The sequence below is a fragment of the Cataglyphis hispanica genome, chromosome 15 (assembly GCF_021464435.1).
Source record: "Cataglyphis hispanica isolate Lineage 1 chromosome 15, ULB_Chis1_1.0, whole genome shotgun sequence".
In the NCBI taxonomy this organism is placed as follows: Eukaryota; Metazoa; Arthropoda; class Insecta; order Hymenoptera; family Formicidae; genus Cataglyphis; species Cataglyphis hispanica.
The window spans coordinates 26,636-51,580 of NC_065968.1; the positions used below are offsets into that span (position 1 = coordinate 26,636).

General features: G+C 29.5%; 4 protein-coding genes across 4 annotated transcripts; 2 read left to right on the plus strand and 2 right to left on the minus strand.

Annotated features, from left to right (window-relative positions):
* Positions 1-735: 735 nt before the first annotated feature.
* On the minus strand, positions 736-5,710 carry LOC126855254 (tetraspanin-7-like). The gene is made up of 5 exons (XM_050602724.1): positions 5,464-5,710; positions 4,392-4,580; positions 3,606-3,776; positions 2,783-2,908; positions 736-2,481 (listed from the first exon to the last, which is right to left on the minus strand). Exons 1-5 carry the CDS (start codon positions 5,539-5,541, stop codon positions 2,326-2,328), a joined length of 720 nt encoding a protein of 239 aa, XP_050458681.1. The 5' UTR covers positions 5,542-5,710; the 3' UTR covers positions 736-2,325.
* Positions 5,711-7,042: 1,332 nt separating this feature from the next.
* LOC126854968 (uncharacterized) lies at positions 7,043-14,536 on the minus strand. The gene is given in 7 exon segments (XM_050602186.1): positions 7,043-8,022; positions 8,121-8,280; positions 11,169-11,180; positions 12,125-12,408; positions 13,092-13,313; positions 14,147-14,238; positions 14,516-14,536. Coding segments are annotated over 7 exon segments (1,560 nt in total). The 3' UTR covers positions 7,043-7,253.
* Positions 14,537-14,933: 397 nt separating this feature from the next.
* On the plus strand, positions 14,934-16,049 carry LOC126855183 (radial spoke head 10 homolog B-like). Its single transcript, XM_050602607.1, has 3 exons — positions 14,934-15,223; positions 15,325-15,613; positions 15,870-16,049. Exons 1-3 carry the CDS (start codon positions 14,934-14,936, stop codon positions 16,047-16,049), a joined length of 759 nt encoding a protein of 252 aa, XP_050458564.1.
* A 900-nt stretch (positions 16,050-16,949) lies between these two features.
* On the plus strand, positions 16,950-24,777 carry LOC126855242 (E3 ubiquitin-protein ligase RNF25). The gene is made up of 6 exons (XM_050602708.1): positions 16,950-17,107; positions 17,684-17,755; positions 18,306-18,546; positions 19,410-19,628; positions 19,780-20,091; positions 20,623-24,777. Exons 1-6 carry the CDS (start codon positions 17,082-17,084, stop codon positions 20,803-20,805), a joined length of 1,053 nt encoding a protein of 350 aa, XP_050458665.1. The 5' UTR covers positions 16,950-17,081; the 3' UTR covers positions 20,806-24,777.
* The last annotated feature ends 168 nt before the right edge of the window (positions 24,778-24,945 follow it).

Consider the following 24,945-nt stretch of genomic DNA (forward strand, 5'->3'; position numbering starts at 1 on the left):
ATACATATATATATATATATATATATATATATATATATATATATATATATATATTTTCTATTCCTGTTATATTTTAATTGATTTATTCAGTTAACATAGAGGTAAATAATATAAATATATAAATATATAAATATATATATATATATATATATATATATATATATATACACATTAATATTTTATTACATATATATGCGCGTACATATATGTAAATTAAGATATAATTAAATAACAAAAAATTATTGTTATTATATTTGAATACAATCTTTTTATGATATTAAAAATATATTCTAAAACGTGAATTTCTGTAATAAAAAAAATTGATTTATGAAAAGGGAATATAGTAATAAAAGAAAATAAAAAATGACTTATAATAAAAAATTAATTGTAATAAATGTTTCTCATTTTCATAATGCATTTAATGCATTATCGGATAGCGAAACTCTTGGAATAACATTTTTTTATTATATATGATTATATAAATTTATAATTAATTATTAGAAAGAAAAATATAAATAAATCTACATAAATAATATAAATTCATAAAAAAAATTATTTTTGTATACAATAAAGTTAATAATTTTGTTAGAAAATGAAATATCGTCAATGATAATGATTTAATATATGCAAAGTAAGAAATATAAATTGAAAAAAAACACGCTCAAAGTGTGCAAAAAAAGGTAATAATTGTTTAAATACAAAAATTCATTTCTATTAAGCAATAAGTGGAAGAACGATATTTCATTGATCTTTATTTAAGGCTTGTCAGAACTTGTACAAAGTGTACGCATTCCACGATATACAGTAAACGTACATAAAAGCTATAGCGATTGACGTAAACAATCGGATATTGATTCTGCGACGAAATTGCGCAGCTTCCTCGATATCGCGTAGAGATATTTAAATAGTTTGAGAATATTTGTAAATGAGATTTACAATAGAACTCCGCCTTTTTTTATGTTAATCTTGTAACATGATGGAATATATAATATGTGTGTGTGTGTGTGTGTATTCTCATTTTATATATATATATATATATATATATATATATATATATATATAATATATTTTATAACTTAAAGAGTTAGAGGCACTTAACGCTTGCGCTCATCTTCGTTTAACCTTTTTATTTGGCATCTTTGTTAATATTACAAAATATTATTATATGATTATCAAACGATAATATCTAATTATATTATAGAATTCATATAACAAAAAGATTTCCCCAATTTCTGCGCGAGTTCTAATTTCTTTCTAATGTGTCAAATAGAAAAGTTAACAGAAATGATCCGAGTCAAGTGTCTCACTCTCTATATACATAGATATATTTATATTTCTATAATAAATATAATATTCTATAATAAAGATTGCGTATTTTTCCATACAAGATATTCTCTTCTTGTATTTCATATACGAAACTCTCTTACAGCATGTAATATAGAATGACAGAGTGTTGTGCAAATCTTAAATCTTCGACAAGAATTATGCAAGGAAACAGAAAGAGATATTGAATTATGAATAATCAAATATTTCGACGATAACAATACACAATCATGGTATACAGTTTTTATTATCATAGTCTACATTTTGATTTTGAAATAAAGTTTAAACACACAAGGAACTTTTGTCCTATTCTAATACTTTCTACTTCTTTGTTCCTCTATCTGCTTGTTGAAATTTTACAGAAAATTGTTAAGGAGATTTTTTATAAGCAATCATTCTATACATATACCATAATATATACATACAATGTACGTATATATGTATGTATGTATGTATGTATGTATGTATGTATGTATGTGTATGTAAATTATACATACCACATACATATATGTAATTTTTAAATACTAATGAAATATATTTAAAGAACTTTTTATATGAGATCTAAAAGGGGATTATTATATATCTTAACATAACATTGTAACTATTAATTTAATTATTAATGGATTTTGATTGGAATAGTTTCATGGAAGTACAGTTCCACGAGTGCAAATTTCAACATTGATCATCAAATCGATAAGATAAATAAGAATTAAAAGATTCATCGAGAAATAATATAACTTTATAATTTGATATATAAGATCCATTTTTTCAGATACAATTTTATACTTAAAGATGCGTACCTTATACTGTAGACTTTTATTTAATTTATGCAGCAGAGTCTTCGATTAAAATCTCGAAATAGGTCAAAATGCGCGCTTGCCTCAATCAAAATCAGTTTTGTGCTCACGTGTTGAAATTGTGTACGTTCGCTGTTGTCGCTAGTGACACGAGTGTTTTCGTTTCCTGATAGAAGCGTCGTTGCTGTTTGCGCGAATGCCGTGCCTAAGCGACCTGTTCATACTCAGCCTTATTGATGTTACTGGCTAAACAACACGCGAGGAAGATGCCCACCAACGGAAAAAAGGCTACACCGATCGCTGTACCGGCTACCAGACCGATGTTACCGTTTATGAAATCCAGCACACGACTGTAACATCCCTGAAAACAAATAGAATTGAAGATGAGGTTTAAAAAAAATATCAAAAACTGAAAAAATAAGAAGTCAAGAAAAACAGATTTTTAGCCCGTGCATTCATTTCCACATTCTTTTTTTCTTCTAATGCTTAGTGTGGTAATTCTATCATAATTGCCATAATTACTGAAATTAATCAAACATCAAAAGTCTAATTTAATGGTTCGCTATTTTGTATTTTAATTGTTCCGTCGAATGCACAGTAAATAACAGCAAGTTTCGCAACTTAGACAAATAAAAACAGAAAAGAAATTATCGTCTACGTACGTCGGTATAAATTTGTTCTACATCGTTCGATTCGCATTTGGCCACCTTGCAGCAAGACGAGGGAATTTTCTTTGGTGGATTCAAATTACGCCAATCGACGTATCCACGATTACCGCAGCAATGCAACTGTAATCAGTTAATTAAAATTTTCAAGATATACAATGAAAGATTTACAATGGCAGTTGAAAAGAGAACAATCATTCCTCTTATAGTTTCACGTTAAGTGCAGAGCTCAAAATTAAAGATTAATAAACAATTAAAGAAAGGAATAATAGGCGTATGTAAATATCTTATCACAAAAAATTTGAAATGTTATTATTTATTAATTTTATAATAAAATAGTTAATCAAATTAATTATAATATAATATACTTTCCCGCGCGTGATGTAATGGACTTTATCTGATTATGAAAATATTATTGAATATATTTTAATCTTTACAACAAATTTCTTATAAAAAATGAAAGTTTTAACAATCTTGTGGGCGAAATAAAAGCACATCAAATATTTAATTATATAAAACGTTAATTTTATTATTCTTTTCTACAACTTCAATCTCGATTTCCTTCAATATTGAGATGTGATATTTATGATACAATGATGTTGATATGGAATAGAAAGAAGATCTAAATGATATCGCGTAACAAAAAGACTACAAAGAATGATAAATCTTTTGCTTCAGTTTCTATTTCATTGAACTGTTATCTGAATTTCAATAAAAATTTGGATGATTAAAGTTCTATTATTAAAATAATAAGAATAATCAAATTGCATGAATATAGATGGAATATAGATGATAGAGTGCTGAAAAAGATAATACTTACGGTTGATTGCATGCTGTCTAAGTAATTGTTCATGGAATGATTCTGTCCATAGGCTTCCATGCTCTGGTTTAGACTTTGATCGAATCCTTCATTCAAATTTGTACGATAAGCATAAACCGACGCACCCGCGCCAAGTTCCAATAATGCGACGACGGCTAGAAACGCGCCATACTAACAAAAGAGATATAGAAAACAAAATAATTATTTCTTATATGATGATAATAATAATGTCAAGGAGAGTCTCTACTTTTCTATAAGAAAAAGAAAGAGAAAAAGTTCTTATTTAGATATATTTATTCTTCATCGGCTGATCTCACCAATTTTAATGACCTTGACATATGTTGTCAATAACATTGCCCCAAGTAACCTTCATAATATGCATAATTATTATAAAACAATTGTTTGTATAAACTTCTTTTAAAATTGTTTTATATTTTACCAAAATGCATAATTACCATAAAAATAATTGTTTGCATAAACTTCTTTCAAAATTATGTTCATATTTTATCAAAAGAAATTTTATTTAAAAATACTTAATTTTAATATAAAAATCTTAAATTCTAAAACTTGAAGAAATATAATTTAATATTTTTCTCTCTTTTTCTTTTTTACAATAATTCCATAATATACAATTTATTTTACGAATGACGAATATACTCAGTGTTAAGAAACTACTCTCCTCTTATATGAGGCTCTCAGAAGACAGACTGATCAAATACATTTTTTGTAAATTTCTTAATTTCGAATCGTATTGTGTCCTATATCTAGATTGCATATTGTGTTTACCAGGTATAGTAGAGCGGGATGACCTCGCGCAGTGCAGCAACAGGCGAGAACCGCCGCTACTGCTAACACCGCACCCAAGCACGCGAGCGCTAACAGGGCCGCTCCGCTGCCCTGCACATTCATGTTCATGTAATCCTGCAGCTGAATGCGCATCCATATGCCAATGCATAGCATCAATACCCCGGATGCCTGTACAAATACAAAAGACATTAAAGCGATTAATTAAATTATGCGTCTCTTGAATAATTTTAATAAGTTACTCAGATAGTATATGTCCATAAAAGACGACTTAAAAACATCTTATCGTCCTTAAGACATCTTTAAGATGTCTTTTGGCATTCTTGTGCTCTGTCTGAGTATCTACAAATTTTTACTTGATCCTTACAAATTGTCTCACTGAGATTCTTTCGAACAAAAGTTCACATCTTTAATAAATATAATATAAATTTCGTAATAATACATATATATAATACATCATATAATAAAGTTAAAGAAAAAAAAGTGTTTAACATCTTTTTATTGAAGCATAATATATTGCAGATAAACATATGTAACATATATGTTATTTGTAATAGATAACTTGGAAAAGTGTCAGTTTAGAGACTAAAAAAATTGAGATAGTATTGTGAAAAAAAAAATGGCATAAATTATTCAATAAACTATTTATTGACAAGATTGCTATCTTTATATTGAAATAAGTTTATGGTCACTAGTATTAGAAGTGTGTTTTGGTAATAGAATCATATGACGCGCGGTTTCCAGATAATTTGTTAAAATTTATCAACTGATATAAGGATTTAAGGATAAGGTCACATAATTATTTACTATCTCATACTCATTCACTAGTTATTTGACCCTATTTTAATTAAGAAATTTAAGATTAAGACTAGATTGTCATTATTATATATATTATTATTGTTTCATTCCGCAGCGAGTAACTAAATTTGACCGGTATCACAACCGCAGAATTGCGATCAATTGCGCAACAGTTGGACTAAGGTGCATGAGCAAGGTACAAGGGGTTGTGTTAAGATCATCTCTAGAGAGGGGGGGGGGTGTAGTCTTGGCTTACCCAAAAAATGAAATTAAAAAGCATCAGCAGGGTCTTCATGCAAGTCATCGTGGCCACAGTCTCTAATCGCTTGCTCATCTTGATGTTTGTTTCCTCTGTTCTTTTGCTCTCGAACCCTCTCTTTATTCGAATTATTACGCACTATCGTAAAATGCTTCACTTGAGCCGCGAGAATGTAGCTGACACGATCGATTCGCGACAGGATTCGCGAGCACACTTACACGTTGCGTGCGTGGCTTCCGCCCCTCTCTTAGTTGGTGCATGCGCGCTACCCCGCGAGAATACTATGGCCATGATGGAAACTCCTTTTATCGGAATAAATTCTTCATATAACGAGAATGAGTACGTCGCGAATTGTCGTGAACACACTTACAAAGAGACGGCAGACGCATGTCGTAGTGAAAGCATCGAGAGAGACAGAGAGAGAGAGAGAGAGAGAGAAATATTTCTCACTTTCCTTGAAAATTTGAATATTACGTTGACAATTTCCTTTATAAGAGAATAACTTTTCCAATGATATCGCAGATCATATAAATATCTGGCCAATATCTGTAAAAGGACCAAAAAAATTTTGAAACATTCTTTTGATATTTTTTGAATTTTTACATTACATAAGTAGGAATACAAATTATAATATTTTTTCAAATACATTCTTTTATCAAATTAACTTCCGATATACTGACATTTTACAGATGACGCAAATATTTAATATAACACTATAATATATAATAAATGACAAAAAGAAAAAAACAGACATAAAACATGACTTTTAAAAGGTTGCTCATGCAAGTCTTTTCTCATTTGCAATTTATTTTTAATATTTCACATAATTGAGACTAGAAGATTGTATTAATAAACAAACATTATAAATTTTACTATATTGTCTTAAATATATGTGTAAGACGATATTTTTATTTCAATACAAAGTATTGATTGATGCATATATGCTTACAAGTCAGTATTAGTTTCATTAGTAGAAAAGATGACAAATACATTACGCAAGAATGAGCATATTATATTATGAATAAATATAAATAGTTTGACAGAAAGAAAGCGTCACATACGCAAAATATATTTCGTTTCCAAAATGTATATTTTTTGTAAAATAAAATATATATTTATATATGATTTCTTAGTTCTTTTCATCGAGACATTACATGCATTTGTTTTGCTACTATTATATAACTTTGCATCCATTCTAACATATCTTGCAACATGATGAGTATTCTGTAAATAAAAAAAAATATATTTACTGCAACATTTCTTATAAAAAAAGAAATCTTTACACAAAATAATAAAAGTAAAAGATATCCCTTTTCCTCTTTGCAATTCCTCCTTGATGTAATATTTATTACAAAAAGGGTTGTAATTTAATTTTATTAATTTTGTCAATTATACTCTAAAGTGCTATTTTTTTTTCTTTTTGTTCTTGAATTGCACTTTTATTATTCATATTTATCATATAATCGTATTTATTATTTAATCGCATTAAAATGGAAGACGAATGAAAGCACTTAACGATATATTGAAATAGTGGAAAAGAAAAGGAAATAAACTTCAGAAGGAAATTTCAGAATAAGGATATTATTTGACACAGAGTTTTGCACATACAAATCACATGCAAATTGATGCAGAAAGAAAGCACATAATCATTTCTATTAATAAAATACACAGAACAATTAGATCGCCATATTATTTCGTACAATTCGATGATTCATCGATTAAAACACTTATGCATAAACACTTATACTTACGTATAAGCTCGATGTATTTTACTTTAAATTTTTACTTTAATCTTGTAAAAATATTCCGGTAACGTCAAAGTTATTATTGTAATTCTAAAGAATTCCTGGCCACACAACATTGTTTTCATCAATGATTGGTGATTTTTGCGCGGTTGATTGCCTAGTTTTCCGAAATGACGGAAATTTTTTCATCCTCTCGTAATTTCTCGATTCATTCTCCCAATCCTCCTCATCCGCTTTATCTGGACTGTTCATATTGTTATTCTCACACTGTTTCTCATCTCTTTCATGATTATTATGTCGATCAACCAAATAAGAAAGCTGTTCATCTCTTTTTCGATTGTCCATCAAATTTAGATCGAGTTGCGACAGATCTATGATCGGCCAGGCGTTTTGCATTGCTCCATTCTTTTCCTGTTCATCAACGGTGTCTAAAATACTCAGTTCATCCGGATGATTATTGTTACAAGTTTCTTTAGAGATCGATTTGTTAGCAATCAGAGAATTGGCGTCCCACTCTACCAACTCCTCGCTGTTAATAGATACTCTATCCTGATCTAGATCCCTGATGACGCCTCTCTTATCGCTCCTAATGTCACCGATGGTTTTGAAATAGATACTGTGATCGTATCGATAAGTTTCTAGACAATTGCTCTCTAATTCGTTGTTCGATTGATAATTAAACGTTCCGCAGCAATTAATCTTAATTTCTTCCGGGCGTGATCTCCATCTGGACCGTTTAAGACTGTAAAATTGCGGCGTGCCTTCATTAAAAGTAGCGTTCGAGGTGATTTGCGGCGTTTCCTTGGACCACCTGGTTCATTTCAACATTTGTTTATTTGTGCAATTTTTTTTTATTTTTTATTTATATAATAATAGCTTACGTTCTTTTTTTCTCTCTCTCTCTCTCACCTCTGCGATCGAAGACGATTGTAACCACGCACAAAGGTTGCCCATCTCTCGATCCTTTGAAATACATATTCCGTCTCCTCGCTCCACCATTCTGATAGGCCTTTCTGAACCATCCTCTCTTTGCCTTCCGTCATATTGATGTCGCAAACAAAGACGAGAACTAGAGAAGTCTCACAAGATTATTTGACAAGTTGTTGATGATTGAACGGCACTTCTATGACTGAAAAAACGATTCGAATCGGAGGATAAACCATTTTATAGAATTAATAGAGGAAGCACTGCAAACGAGGAAGCCATTGATGATCGTTGTCGTGACCTCGTAAGGATGTACAATGTTTTCATCATACGCTAATTTTGTTACTTGGAATATCGACGATCATATCAAGATACATTTCCTTGACTTCGATGATAAAATAATGTATTATTTTTTTTCATATTTTATTACAAGTATAGAAATAAAATTTGAAAATTAATCGAGCGAATGAGACTGTGAGGATTAAAATAAAGTCAGCTGCAGATTAAACAAAAAAAAAAAGATAAGTTTTTTGTCCATTTAAAAAATTATTTTACTGTGAAAGCTACATGTTTAATATCAATAGTTTTAGAGAGCAAGTAAGTAAAAATAAAAAGTTTTCACAGAAAAATAACTTTCTAAATGGACAAAAAACTTATCTTTTTTTGTTTAAACTGCACATAACTGCACATAACTGCACATTTTTTCTTTAACCAGATTTCCAGTAAACACAGTATATAACTGTTATATAATACACACACACACACACACACACACACACACACACATATATATATATATATATATATATATATATATATATATATGCGTGTGTTATATAACAGTTATATACAGTGTTCATTGGAAATCTGGTTAAAGAAAAAATTGATTCTACACAATGATTTTTGATAAATAAAATTTTAAAGAGAGACAAAAAAGAAATAAAACAAAGATAAGTTCTCAATTTTTTTTAAGAAGCTCTACTTTTGTAAAATTGTAATTTTAAGTTCAGTAGAGATAATGTAAAAGAATTCAATAAGAAATACAATAAGAATTCAAAGAAATCACCTTGATATTTTTACTGAGAAAAATCGATTTAAAAAATGAATTAAATCTCAATAAATTAAAAGATAATTCAACGATTCAAATTAAAAGCGAAATTAGTTTGTAAATATCTTTTCTTAAATAAAAAAGACATGTTCTCTTTTAGTTGAACTGTTTATTGAAACGATAATAAAAACTCTTATTAAAGTAGGCAACTGTAAAATAAAACTCTTTCGTACTGTGCTTTATTTCACTAATTAGCACTAATTGTGCACAAAATCGACAGTGGGCACATAGTTGTTTGCATTGTTATTTATCAACTTGCATTGCCTCCTTTCGCTGGAGAGAGAGCGAGAGAGAGAGAGAGAGAGAGAGAGAGAGAGAGAGAGAGAAAGAAAGAGAGAGAGAGAAACAGAGAGGCAGAGAGAGAGAAAGGGCGGATTTTAATGTCCGATTTTCTCCGCCAGAAAGAAAACAGAAGAGCCGCGATGTGACATCGGTAATCGGTTTAGCCGGTGCCCTGCCAATCATCGACGCGCGGAACATCGCGGAATATTGAGCGGAGGCGTGATGTTCTTTCTGAAAGAAGAAAATTGTTTATCAGTGCTCGCGGTGTTGCGTGAATTAAAATTCAACGCCGTCATACTTTTTTTTACCGCGTCGCTTTTCCAACCGGGGGGATAAACGTAAAGTTGGCCGCGATATAAAAAGCCATCGCCGCGCAAACCGTACACTCCATCGCCGATTTTCCCAACGACCGATACACGCAGGTAAGCGAGCATAAGGATATTCCGGAAAATCTTTTTGACTGCAACTTTTTCGAGCAATTCGTGAAAGATTTCAATCGCGCGCGGTTCTCATGATTTTGGTCTCTCAAACGAATTTTATTATTGATACGTGTATTAATATGTATCTTTTTTATAAATTAAATAGTTTTTGTAAATTTATTATCTATATCTCACCAGTTGTTTTTTCTGAGTTAAGGTTTTTTCTTATTAATTTTCTCCTGTCTTAATAAGAGCAACAAAGTGCTTATTTTTGTTGTGTACTCAGCTTCCCGAAATCATCGAATGATACGCAACTTCTTTCGTTAAATTAAAAATATAATCCTTTCTCAAAATTTTTTTGCAAATTATATATTTTTTTTTTAATGCCGAAACATTTGAACTCTAAAATTTAAACACTTTCTCGAACAATTTTTCTGAAAAAGAAAGAAAAGATTGTCGGTAAAATATTGAAGCTTGATAATTAATTTCTTTCGATATTTGTAATTGTATTTTTATCTGTACATAAGTTACAAGTATCTTTCATTGTGCACGTAATGTATTGAATACGTATACTATATTTTTATATATCTTGGTAAATTAATATTTTTCTGCATGTATGTGTATGTATATTTTTTTAATAAAGGTGCATTTATAACAATGCGTTTATTATAACAATGCATTTATAAAATTTTGCTATTATTAATTTTGCTATTAAATTGTACTTTTAGTACTTTTGAACCATAATTCAATTAGTTGAGCATGCTAATAAAAATTAATTGATTATTAGAAAATTATAGAAAATAGGAAGCAATAGCTCGAGTTGTAAACTTATATGACTATATTATTTCTATTGTAAAACAAAAATAGACATATATTTCATGTATACATCTTAATGGTGCATCTTTGTGATGAAATAAAAAATTGTTAAATGGTTATAGACATGAATCTGACTCTTGCATTATCCTGCATAATCGCAGTCGTATGGCTGCTCTGCGGAAAATGTAAAGCAGCTCCGAGATTGATCCCCGGCATCCATCGTAATTTAGGAAATCATCCACATATCTACGGGTAATTACTATGCAATACATAACAATGTATGTAAATAAAATCTCAAAGAAAGACATGAAAATAAGATTCTCTCGTCAATGTGAAACTTTTGAGCATTTAAAAAAATCAACAATATATAGTATTTTAGCTATTTCGTGTGCGTTTTGCCGCAGATACGCCGTGGAAGGTCTTGTAAAGGATCTTGTGGAAGACCTTGTCGGCGAAGACGAGGACAGTTTGCAATTGAGCAAACGCCAGCAGCTGGATGATTATGGTCACATGAGATTCGGCAAGCGATCCAACGGCGATGACGAAGAGTACGGACATTCGCGATTCGGCAGAAACATCGAATAAAACGCTACCACGCCGGACTCTCTCTAGATCGTAGATTGTGCACATATTCTTGTGCCAAGATATAGAAATAGAATATATTTTACATTGCAGCTATTACACGATTATGCCTCGTTATTTTACCTTTTCTTCAGTTTCTTCGTGCTCGATGCTTTATTGCAAATTAATTTATTTTTAATATCTGCAATCTAATTTGTGACATTATTATGATTTTTTTGGATATGATTTTGCAATCATATCGCCGAATAGTCCTTAGAAAAAATATTACACAGATAATGCTTCAATTATGAAAAAGAGCTAATTCCGCGTAAACAATTTATAAAAAGAAAGAAATTATATATCAATTATTAAAAAAATTAATTATATCATCATTCAGCTTTATCTTTTTTTTTTGTTTTAAATAAAATATATTAGGTCTGAGACACGATGACGGGCAAAAATAAAAGTCAGCTCTCGATTCGTAAAAAAAAATATTTTGTTAATTCTTAAATACCTTACTTTTCTAAATAATAAAGAAAAAATCATTTTGTTAAGTTTGCATGTTATTCATGTATCTCCCAGTTCATTAAAAATATTCTTATATTTATTCAAGCACGTTAAATAATTTTTTTATAAATAGTTTTTCTTTGTTTAGTTTGAAGAATATATTGCTTGCGGTGTAAATCTATTTGATAAAACGATAACCAAACGTTATAAATATTTATACAATGTGTTTAATTTATCAGTCATCAATGGAATTTTGTTGTCGTTTATCATTTATCATCGAAACTTGTACAATTTGCCTTTACTTCTTTTTAACTCTGCTATTCTCTGATGAAGATCCATGTTATCATCTAAAAATGTATGATATCCACAACGATTCTCCAAATCTTCAAGACTATAACCGATGGTACGTCGATTTAACAGCCACGGCTCTGGTGGCGGTGGCAGTGATGGTGGCTTCGCTTTCGGAGGATAAGGCGAACGATAATCTCTGCTCATACTGGTGCGATAATCCATCTGACAAATTGTTATGGGATCCAGCAAAATGTCGACTAATTTTAATTCCTTTTCCTCGTAATCCTTTCTAGAAAATATTACGTTACGCTCTATCATCATTTTAATTTTGAATGATATTTAATTATTTAATAATAAATTTATTTAATTACTAATAATATTATTTAATTAATTACTAAAATAAACTGCAGTTTGTGATATTTAATGATTATGTATATGTGAAATTGAATTATAGATAATATTTAAGAGAAAAGCGATATATATTATATATATACGTATATATATATATATGTATATAATATATATCGCTTTTCTCTTAAATACCAGCGTATATATATATATATATATATATATATATATATATATATATATATATATATATAGGTTGTGTTCGGTGTTCGTGGTAATTTTCTAGATGGGACAATATTTTTTTTTTCTTAAATTTTCTTGTAGCGTTTGAGACAGGCAGTGAAAAAGAAGCGGCCGGTATGAGCCAAGCAATTCATCGATGTTACGATAATGCATCTATACACACGTTGTTTCTTATCAATGAGTTTTTGGCAAAATTGCGATAACTGTTGTTCAACTCCCTCTCTCCTTTCTCATTGCTTCTCTCAAACTATGCAAGAAAATCTAAAAAAAAAAAAAATCGCTACAAACAAACATAATCTCATTCAATATATATTTTTAAATTAGGAGAAAAATTTTTTCAATTCGTCCGATATTTTTTAAGAATAAATATCAAAAACATACTCTGCCGAAACCAGCGATTGCATCGTGAGTAAACTGCGTCGCGGATAAGTAATCGGCTTGTAATCATCTCTCATCTCGATTTGCGACAACATGGCGTGTGTCTCCGAAATCCCAGTGCCTTCATCTTCCGGACCAAGTCTTCGATACGAAGATTTGTGAAGATTTCCCTTTGGTGGAAATATAACAGCATTGTCTCTAGGCTCAGACAACATCTTTACCTGCCTATTGATCGATAATTTCAGCGAAATTATTGAGAAAGAAAGTTTATGATTTGTTTCGATATCGGCTGAAACTTATATATATATATACTGTTATTATATATATTGCTATTATATAATAAATTTCTATTTATTAACTACTATAGACAATTCCAGACAATTCAAATAAAATTTAATGTATATAGCATTTCATTCTGAATATTACTAGATTAAATAATAAACTTACTTCTTAATTCCTTTTGATAACAATAAAAATTTATCTTGTTGCAAAGTCATTTTTCAGACAACATTAACTATTATAAGTTAAAATTTTACGATTGCTGGTACTGTGTCAAATAATGATATGTAATACAAACGTGGGTGTTCTCGTCAGATTTGTGAAATAAAATGCGTTGCTACGAATAACAATCGCATAACATTTCGTCTGTGTTAGAACTACTCCCCCTCATTTCCATTATAATGCATGTGCGATATGCTTGCGTGTGCATGTGATTTCCATCGCGATATGTTTATCCAAACGGCATACGCAGTTACCTAACTGTACAAACTTAATTTATAATAGAAAAAGTTGTCGGATAAAAAAAGCTCTCCTCTAAAGATTTTTCTTTCATTTTCTTTCATTTAGAAAAAGAATAAGGAAAGAAAGTTAAAATTTATATTACAGGAATCTCTCTATGCAACTGTATTTTCAAAATGCTTACGTTAGATAAAAAAAAAGTATAAAACAAGATGATGATGATTAGATAATTTTAAATTTTCCACTTTTCCGCGTTTATCTTTATGCAATTTATTAATGAATAATATTTCTGTTTAATAAAAAAATGTCGCAATATATACCAATCATGAATCTTGACTTTATCGCTGTACATCGCTGGAACGTGGAAAATGATAGGTTCGATTGTCTCGCCTTCATCATTGCAAGATATAAACTGTTATAAAAGAAATTAGAAAAAATTTAAAAATTAAAAAATTAATATTAAAACATTATTAATATAAAAACTCAAAAAATAAAATTTGCACAATTTTTAATAAGAATGCAATAGTTTACAATTCGAAAAAATTTTCCATTACTATACCATTTTATAAACATAAGATTTATTTAAAATATATAAAAGAATTATAAGAGATAATTAAAATTTTTAAATATTTTGAAAGATAGAATTAATATTTGTAAAATATCTATTTGGGAATTATCAATAGTCTTACATTAACCTTCTTTTTCAGCATTTTATATCTTATATAGATATCTTTTTTTCGTAAATCAAATGTAAAAAGAGATTATTAATTAATAATCATTAAATAACTTTTCAGCATTAAACGTCTATAAAGGCATAATAATTTAACTCGCTTTCTATTGTGTCATTTTTCCGACCGTCACACAATATACATATGAACATAGTGTTTAATATATCGTCTATAAATTGTGGCACAAATAATATTCTTCATCTCTTTTTCTCTTTTAGTTCATAATTTTTCAGAAAGTAAATTTATATTGTTATTAGATAAATAGAAATTTGCATATTATTATATATACATTATATATATATATATATATATATATATATATATATATATATATGCACAATAAATATTAAATATTATTACACATTAATTGAACGATAACATGGAATATGAGATAAGAGAATTGAACATGAAAGCGCTGCAAGAAGAAATTTTACGCAAATGTAAAAAGAAAACAAAGTTTTTAGTTCCTCGTGATGAAACAGAAGATGAAGAACACAAAGCAGAAGATTTGCATGAAGAGAAAGATATATTCTCAACAGAAACTGATAAAATTGTGGAGGAGGAATTACCCTTTGAGGATATATTGGCTGAGAAACGACGCGAATATACAACTAAAGAAGAGTTTATTTATTTAATGTACAATGACATACTTCCGCTTCTCGTTACTAAGTAATTATATTATATAATTTGATGCAATAAAAATTTTTTATATTTGTATTACTTTTTTATTATTGTATTATTGATTTAATTCGATCAAAACATACATATAGATGGGATGGATATTTTTTGCGAAAAAAACTGTTCGCGAAGAAATTGGACAAGACTGATGCTGAAGCTATTGAAGAAAACAGAAAGATGGGTGACAACATAAGCGATGATTCATTCAAGAAAGAGGAAAAAGAAAAAAAGAAAATATCCATTCCGTCCTGGAAACTTTCATTACCGGATGAATTTGCCGATATAAAATTCTATAACAAAAATTCTTATTGCGGTCGCATCAGCAGAAAAATGATGGAAGGCGAAGGGACATACAGATGGCACAATGGTATCCACTATAAGGTATCCAGAAAATATCTAGCTGTCCACTCAATGAAAATTACGGTATAATTATAAAACTTTGAAAATTATATAATTATATATAATTATATAAAAATATAATATAAGTTTAGTATATATTTCTCAAAATTTCTATTTTATGTGCTTGAGCTGACATTTTAAAATTAAATCAACATCATTTTCTTATCTCTTTTACCCTAAAATATAATATTTTTATTCATGTTAAGAATTGAAAATTAAATGAGGGAAAATTATGCAGGGTCAGTTTGAGCATAATAAGATTCAAGGGAGAGGTTTCTTGGAGTGGAATAACAATTGTTGGTACGAGGGTGACTTTACGGACGGTTTTCGACACGGTAAAGGTCTCATGGTGGACAGAGAAAATAATCATATGTACATTGGCCGATGGCACATGGGCCATAGGCACGGAAGAAAATAAAAAGATGTACAAGTATAATATTTATACATATATCATTTTAATAATAAGTCATAATAAGAACATTCAAAAAGTTACAATGTTTATCTTTTATTTATTCGTCTTGATACAAAACTTGCCCTGACCGAATAATCGATGTTATGTCTTATTCACTTCTGGAATCAATATATCTCCGGATTTAACATATATATGTGGTCGCATCTGATTCATATATTAAAAATTGTTATTGTGTTGAACAGACTGAAATGAACAAGTATTTCGCGCTATTAATTTTATATTTAATTTTAACGATATACTCCAATACGCACTGTCTTATGTGTAAAGACGATTAATACATCGTCTTATAAATGTATACATAAAGTAGATATAAAACTCACGCAGACTTTTTATGATCTATTATCTTCCAAGTAAAATACGTTAAATTCGAACACGAGTTTTGTATGTAAATAGAATAAATAGAAACTTTTTAGTAATTATATCTCCAAAAATATATACGTAAAAACATTTTATTGAAATATTTAAAATTAATAGATCCCTTCCCCTGGCTATATTCCTAGAATTACATTTCTCTATTCCGGAACAAACTTATGTCATCGTAAACTGGAATTCTCCGTTTGCTTTCCCCCTACATAATCACGTGACTCTTAGGGCCGTATTACATTTATAGTACAGCAAGCTTTGTCACTCGCTGATTGGTTGCTATGATAAAACTCTAGAAATTCCGTATTCGACAGCCAATCGGCGCATTCGACAAAATTGTCGTGCTACATATGTAGAGAGTGCGTTTAACGACGCTTTGCCATTGGCCGTTACCCATCATCGATTGAGCAACGATTGGCGAACGGGCGATCGACATATTCGCCAATCAGATCCGCTCGCGGTCTGCTGTGCTAGCAGAAGGATTTCAATATTGACGTATATTTATTTGACGCTTGACACTCTCGCGAAGCGAGCGGCGTTATTCGCGACAAAAAATCGCCCTTCGGAGTGGAAAGAGATACGGTTTATTCGGCGATATCTATCCGACGAGGAACAATGTCGGGCGCGATGGTGGACGAACGGTAATTATCGTCGGAGACAATTGCGATTACTTTACGCCAATAAATAATTGGCGTAAAGTAATCGCGATTAATTCTGAAATTCGCGCTGTTATTTTCCAACCGAATCTCTTACATCTTGATGGACCTTTCGAAAAATTCTCAAGGCGCCCGGGGATTGTGCCCTATCGGCTCTTTCTTTTCATATCCACATCGGCCTGCAACATATGTTTATACAAATTAGTTGTTGAATAATTAATTATTCTGTTGCCATCTTTTCTAGATTAGTTTCTTGTTTTACAAATTTATTCTATTAAATATTATACGTAAATATATATTTAAATATTGTCAAATATATATTTGAGTATTATATATGAGAAGTGAAAAGTAGGAAAAGCATACATACCTGTCATACAAATTATTTTATTTATTTAAATAAAAGTATATAAATAGATATGTACGCTTTTATAAATTTAAAGTTGTATGATGGTTTAACTTGTGTATAATTTTCTCTAACAACAAATTTAATCAGCTAATTTGATCATTCTAAATTAAAACGATAAACAAACATAATTATTTTCATGTTTATGATTTTAACAGAGTTACAGATGAGATTGAGGCGTTGAAAGCAATCCTATTGGATAACGAGCTCAACATTAAGGAAAATGATAGGTATTTTGAAAATTGTTGAATTTTTACAATTTATAATTATAATAATTTTACTATAGAAAATATTAATATTAAAATATATATAAATTTTAATGATTATTTTTTTAATGCAAATATTTTGTTCAGATTTTTTTATAAGATTATAATAAATTTCCATTGATGAAATAACTATAACATTTGAATTGTTCTATTTGACAAAACAATAATTATTTTTGGTAGATTTTTTGTTTTTATATATTAATAAAAAAGAATTTTTTTAATATTATATGTATATTATTTATATCATATACTCTATATTATTCTTATAAATTCTTATGTGTATAGATTTTAACACACACACACACACGCATACGTACATACATACATACATACATACATATATATATATATATATATATATATATATACATATACTAAAAACTAATTTCTCTATAATTCTCAACATTTAGTTGCAATTTGCTTGCAATATATATCCAGGCAGCTATATGATGTCTCTGGTTAGGTGATTTACAATATTAATTTATGTTTTTAACAATAATTGATGTTTGTGCAGAGGAGAGCCAGAGTATATCGAGACGATACTGTTCCCATCAACCGGTGAGGATTCGCAATCGCAATATGTTTGTGTCACCTTGATTGTTCGATTACCCTTGGGCTATCCGGATGTCTCGCCAGCTATCAATTTGAGAAATCCGAGAGGATTGGATGAGGATACGGTGAAACAGATGCAATCTGACGCAGAAGCCAAGTGTAAAGACTTCATAGGTCAGCCAGTTATGTTCGAGTTGATTGAGGTGAAGAATTATCCTATTAGCTTCTTATTTTTCTTTTTATTCAATTTTTAGCAATTTTTTTAGCAATTTATCTTTTATCGTGATTTCAAAAAATAACGATAACAGATCTATTTACTCTAAGTATCTGGATGTTTTCTAACACTTTCTTTTTTATTTAAAAACTTTAATTTTGGGATAGTATATATATGTGTGTGTGTGTGTGTGTGTGTGTGTGTGTTTGTGCATTGTGTATGAGCATTAAAATTTGTATTGATAGAAATTCTTCTTTTTTTATTTTCAGTTGTTTTGTTAAGCATTTATAGAATGTAAAAAAGTACAAGCGGAAAAAAGAAATATATTTCTCTTTCATTAATATCTCTAAGTATAAAAAAAAAGAAATGAGAAAATTTGTGTATACAAATTTCCATAAAATTTCTTTTTTAAAGAATTTGTACAAATTTTCAATTTTTTAATGCAAATATAAAGTTTCTATTATAAAATTAGTTATATGTATTTATGTTCTCATATATCTTGAACATATATTGAAATATCAAAAATTACTCCTTTTTCATACACATACATACGAGTAGATATTTTATTACCTGAATAAAATTTGTTGTTTAAGAAAACATATATAAAAATCATTAATTTCTTTAATTAGATTTTTTGTGATTTTTCAACCATATAAAGATATATGAAACCATGGGCTTGTATATCTATTATAAAAAACAATAATTAATTACAGAAATTAAATTATTAATACTGAATTAATAATAAATAATATCAATAAATAAATAATAATAAATCAAATAAAAAACATAATAAGTAAATAAATGATTATAGATTGCTAATACATATAATGATAATGGGATAATATAATTCAGTTAATACGAGAACACTTGACGAGGAGCAATCTTCCCACCGATCAGTGTGCCGTCTGCTTGTACGGCTTTCGGGAGGGGGATGAATTCACGAAAACAGAATGCTATCATTACTTTCATTCGCACTGTTTGGCAGCACACGTTGCCGCCGCCGAAAGATATTATAGAGAAGAGCAAGAAAAGTTACCGCAATGGCAGCAGGATACTACAAACAAATTTCAAGTACGTTTATATTATGTAAATGAAACATGTTGCTAAGAGAAATGATTTCATTTAATTTGTTAATTTCGTAATGTTTGTAAAATATTTTTCTCGTTCTCTCTTTTACGTTTTATATCTATATTTATTTATTTATACCTCATTTATTCTTCAGGCTATATGCCCAGTTTGCCGGGAATCGATCAATTGCGACGTCGAAAGTTTATGGTCGGCCCCGCCGCCGATTGACGTCGAAGCTGCTACCGATTTCTCCGTCACTGCCGAGTTGAGAGAACTCCAAAAACAGATGGCCGCTTTGTATTTACGCCAACAGCAACGAGGTGGCATAATTGATCTGGAGGCCGAGGGCGTCAAGATGCTGGTAAGGACAGAAGACGATCCCGCTGCTACTACGGAAGAAGTCAGCCCGCCTGGCACGAGTTTGAGCGCATATTCGAATACTACTGTGCAATCGGTTACTCAAGTGGTGAGTAGTCAGCCACACTTCAACCAAAATAATGAAAAAGACAAACAATTAATTGGATATGTTAAGTTACTGTTGAAGAAAAGAAATATAAAAATAGATAGTTTTGTTGATATGATTTTGCATGCACAATTGTTCGCTTAGTTTTAAACACAATGTAATGAAGTTCCCAAATAGAAAAATCTGGTAAAAAAAGGTTTTGTCCAAAAATAAATATATAAAATTGGAAGCGTTTTAACGTAGTAAAAACATAGTAATATTATTATTTATTCTTAATCCATGCCTTATGGCTTTGGGTGGCTTCCAGTTTTACATTTCTAATTTGAAACATAGTAATATTATTTTCAAAGCAACGAAAACAGAGGAAACAATAAGTAAAACTTTCCTAATTTGTGAGAGACATGATAATTTTCTCATTTTCATTTATTATAGTTATACATTTTTCGTATTTTTTCTTTATTTTGCATTATCTTTTTTTATCATCTTAATCTCTTAATTTTCTGCCAAATGAGCGTTCTCTCTCGTCGTTCGCAGCACTCAAAGCAGTCGACGCACCAAGCCCAAAACCATCATAATTCGCAATACCAATCGCGTCAAATGCAGCATAATCACGGCCACAACAATCATAATCATGGTCACCGGCATCGAGGTCGCGGTCGAGCCCATTACCGACGTCACTTTGACAGAGTCAGACAAGCGGAATCTACTCCCAGATGACAATGGGCTCGTGAAAAAGTCGCCACTCGAGTCTGGTCTGATCCTCTCTTCGATTTTTCGCTAAGTGTATACAATATTCTGATTAGCATTAGTAGCATAATATACGTCAATGTAATATACGGTGACTGTCTATCCTCGAATAGTTTTATCGCGATAAACTTATAGGTGTCGTTGTTTAACGGCAGCATACCCATCGTCATCATCGCCATTATTGCAGCGGCGACGGGTTGCGTCGTGACTTTCCATCTAAACTGTCTAAATAAATCGAAGCCGTGGTGCTGTTTCTTTCGCGAACGATCCGCGATCGTACAAAATAGTTGATATTGTTTCATCTTACTGCTTTCACTTTTTTTTCCTTATTCTTTAATTCACGCGAGATTTCATGACATTTGAGAACCCATCGGTCCTCTTCTCGTCTTTAATATTAAATGAAAGAAGATTTTGAATATTAAACATAATCGCAAACAATACAAGCGATTTTTTCCTTGGCATTTAAAAAGCTCGCGCCTATAGGATGTTTATTAAATTATATTTATGGTACTATGTAATCAATATTATATGTCAAAATATCTCCTGATAAAGAAATATATATTATAATTTCAGAAATTTGCTTTTCATATAACATATTTGCAAAGATCTTTCTGTTTATTTTAGCGAGTACTATACGCAAAGTTTGTATAACGAAGTTTTAAACATCCTGTATTTGTGAGAAAGAGCTTACATATACACGTTGATGCGGAAAAATATTGAGTTCTGTTATAATTATATTAAATTATTTCTACAAAACTAAAAAACAGTTCCTTGAAACAATTTAACTTGTCAGCGATATAGAAGATAAAAATGAATCTTAAAGCGATATAACTTTGCAGGACGAGGAGAACCGATGGTTTAAATGTTACACCCTAACTTTATATTCACTGCCGCGAGTACGAGAAAATTATTCACTTTCATTCGCGATGATTATCTTTTTTTGATTTTGTCGTCACTCCAGTTACGGCTACAAACGAACGCTCAATACTTCTTACTGCATATATTTAGCGTTACATATGATCATGTCATTCTCCTATTAATGAAAAATGCATTATTTGTATTAAAAAAGTAAATTTCAAAGCCAGATAATCACACATCTAGCGCTAAATCTGCTAAGAAAATATACTTGAGAAATGACTACTTTTAAAAATACCGGATATTCAAGATTTAGCGCGACATATTTCAAGTACAAATTCTTTTTTTTTAATGAGTTATTAATTTTTCCTTGCAAACTTTTCAAGAAAACGATTTATTATACCTCGAAGCGAAAAAAGAAGCTCGAAGTAATAATTACTGAGATATTGCTGTAGAAGATAAAAATACATGTTTTTGCAAATGGAGTTTCAGAAATTTATAACAACAAAATTTTACTTTCTTATGTTCTTTTTTTTCAATTTTTTTATTAAAAATATTTTTAACTTTGTCAAACAATCGGCACATAAAATACTTATTGTTTTTATTTGTATTTGTTTAATCTGTCTTTGTTTATCTAAGATAATTTGTATAAATATCATTTTTATATCTAACTTCTCCATTTTTTTAAAATACACACAATCAGACGACAATATTAAAAAAACATAATGCGAAAAATATATTTCGCAACTCCGCCTCATGTGACACACATGTATGTTACGAGAAAAATTTAGCAATCAAAAATTGCATGGAAACAAAGATATTTTATACATTAGTATGAATCTAACATAATCAAAATTAACAGATACCATTTATTACGCTTAATATACGATATATTGCGTGACATAAAAAAAAAATTATAATTATAGTAAATTATAATTGCTATAACTTTGATGAGTCTACATTAAAATGTAGAATTCAGTGAAATTATATCAATTTCAATTCCTATTTGACATATGCAATTATAATTATCAAATGTATATAGAGTGTTCTAAAAATCGTTTCGTTAGCAGTGTTCATCTTCTTAACACTGCTTCTAGATCTAGAAAGATTCATTTTTTTGTTCAATGATGACTGGTTCATTCCTCTACGAGTTGTATAACTATTGTTTTCGTTATCTAACTTTCGCCATTTGTTTTTTTCGTAAACAATCTTCTTGTAGTAAAAAAAAGCTTCTTTGAGATCGTCCGTATTATTTTATTTCCGTGCGAATTGGAACATCGAAATTGTCTTTATCTTCCTTCTCTTATACAAATAATCAGTTCGAATATTTCTTTCTTGTTCATTGGATATATTTGAAATGTATCAAACCTTTCTCTACAATTGATATTGTTAACGTCAATTAATTTCTTCAATATTTTTATTAATATAGCGTTCACCCAATATTCCTATTTTTGCGCATTACACTTACAATAAAGCAGCACTTTATTAAAAACATTAATAATTTCGAATCCGAACAATTATATTAAAATAACAATAATTATTAAATTTGATTCGTTTACCTACCCGGTACAATTGACTCTCTTTTTTATTGACGACACGTCATCGCGGAGATTGTGGTTTGTCATGAAATCACATTTTGTCATATTTAGCTATATATTAATCTTTGTATATTAATCGCGACCAATAGGGTATAACAATTATTTGCATGCAAATAAAAATTTGCATGCAAAAATTTTTAAGAGAGGAACAGCAAATATATGAAAAATAATTGGAATTTTTTATTTAAATTTGAAGAATTTCCGAGATAATTGATATGAAGAAAATTTCATGGTATCGCGAAAAGCAGCTTCAAGCAATTTTAGAGCACACTATATACATGATTTATGCCGCTTAATGCTCACGTTTCATTCACGAAGAAAGTATATGGCATATCTGAAAATCTCGGATACACGTTTTGCAACTTGAGATATGATTTAAAGTAAAACTTTTTTAAAAATGATTCTCTCTCCCTCTTCCCCCCCTATCCTCGCCACACCGCTCGCACTTTGAATTTATGATCGAAGTGTTTGAGATCAACAAACATAGACAATTGTGATAAAAAAAAAAAAAGAAAAATGAAGCATACTCAACGTATTGAATTCAAATAAAACAGGACAAGCATCTCATATTATATATACAATTAAGAATTAATTCTGTTATTTTAAGTTATATTCCTCTTTTGTAAAGTTCCTCTTTCCGTAAAGTGCATTAGCACATCATATCATATAGTACGATTTATATAATTTCGCGTAAACACGACTATAATTTTAAGAGACGAAGGCATTGTCTATTGTAGATACTTTCCACGTATATAAAAATGTACATATATGTATATGTATAGTATATGAAAAATATACGTGTGTGTGTGTGTGTGTACACACACACACACACACACACACACATACATATATATAATACATGTAACACACATATACACATATACATATATAAAATATTGGAAAAAAATTGTTAGCAATCTCGTGTAGAACTTTTCCACATGAATATGTGATACTTACAAAAGGGTAATAGGCTAAATGTAAGGAATATTTAGACGCATGAAAATTTGAATAATTTCGTTTTTAAATTGCAACTTAAAATTTTTCTACTTTTAAATTATAATCGCTCGATTCGCTTAATAACTTAAAATCCACTTCAGTTTCATTCTTTGCAATTAGATTTTCTATCGAATATTTACTAAAGAAAAGGAATTGACATATGAAATACACAAGAAAATAGCTATAATTGAAACTAGCAGACATTCTGAAGTGCAGACGGGATTTCAAAGATAAATAGCCAAACTTTAGGAGCGTATTTGACTTATTTAAGGATGAAAAAGAATCATGACAATATCGTGAATGCAATATAATTCTGGAAACATTATTCTTTTGAGTTATAATTACTTTTTGTTTACGACAAAATTTTGTAATAATTTTGGACTCATGTTTATAAGATCTTTTTTTATCTACATTGACATATTTTAAAGTTTAATTGTGTATATCCATAAGACAAATCCTGTATAAAGAATATGAGATATATTTGAATTAAAAGTTATGCGATATATATATATATATATATATATATATATATATATATATATATATATATATATATCGCATAACTTTAATTCAAATATATCTCATATTCTTCACAGGACTTGTCTTATGGATACTACACTAATTAAACTTTAAATATATATATATATAAAATATATATAAT

Coding starts and splice junctions, on each gene's coding strand:
- LOC126855254 (XM_050602724.1), bottom strand. CDS start 5,541: ATGAGCAAGCGATTAGAGACTGTGGCCACGATGACTTGCATGAAGACC. Junction 4,581..5,463: donor TTTTTAATTTCATTTTTTGG/GTAAGCCAAGAC, acceptor GTATTTGTACAG/GCATCCGGGGTATTGATGCT. Junction 2,909..3,605: donor TAGACAGCATGCAATCAACC/GTAAGTATTATC, acceptor AACTGATTACAG/TTGCATTGCTGCGGTAATCG.
- LOC126855183 (XM_050602607.1), top strand. CDS start 14,934: ATGGAATATGAGATAAGAGAATTGAACATGAAAGCGCTGCAAGAAGAA. Junction 15,224..15,324: donor CTTCCGCTTCTCGTTACTAA/GTAATTATATTA, acceptor ACATACATATAG/ATGGGATGGATATTTTTTGC. Junction 15,614..15,869: donor ACAATGGTATCCACTATAAG/GTATCCAGAAAA, acceptor AAAATTATGCAG/GGTCAGTTTGAGCATAATAA.
- LOC126855242 (XM_050602708.1), top strand. CDS start 17,082: ATGTCGGGCGCGATGGTGGACGAACG. Junction 17,108..17,683: donor GGCGCGATGGTGGACGAACG/GTAATTATCGTC, acceptor TGATTTTAACAG/AGTTACAGATGAGATTGAGG. Junction 17,756..18,305: donor AACATTAAGGAAAATGATAG/GTATTTTGAAAA, acceptor ATGTTTGTGCAG/AGGAGAGCCAGAGTATATCG.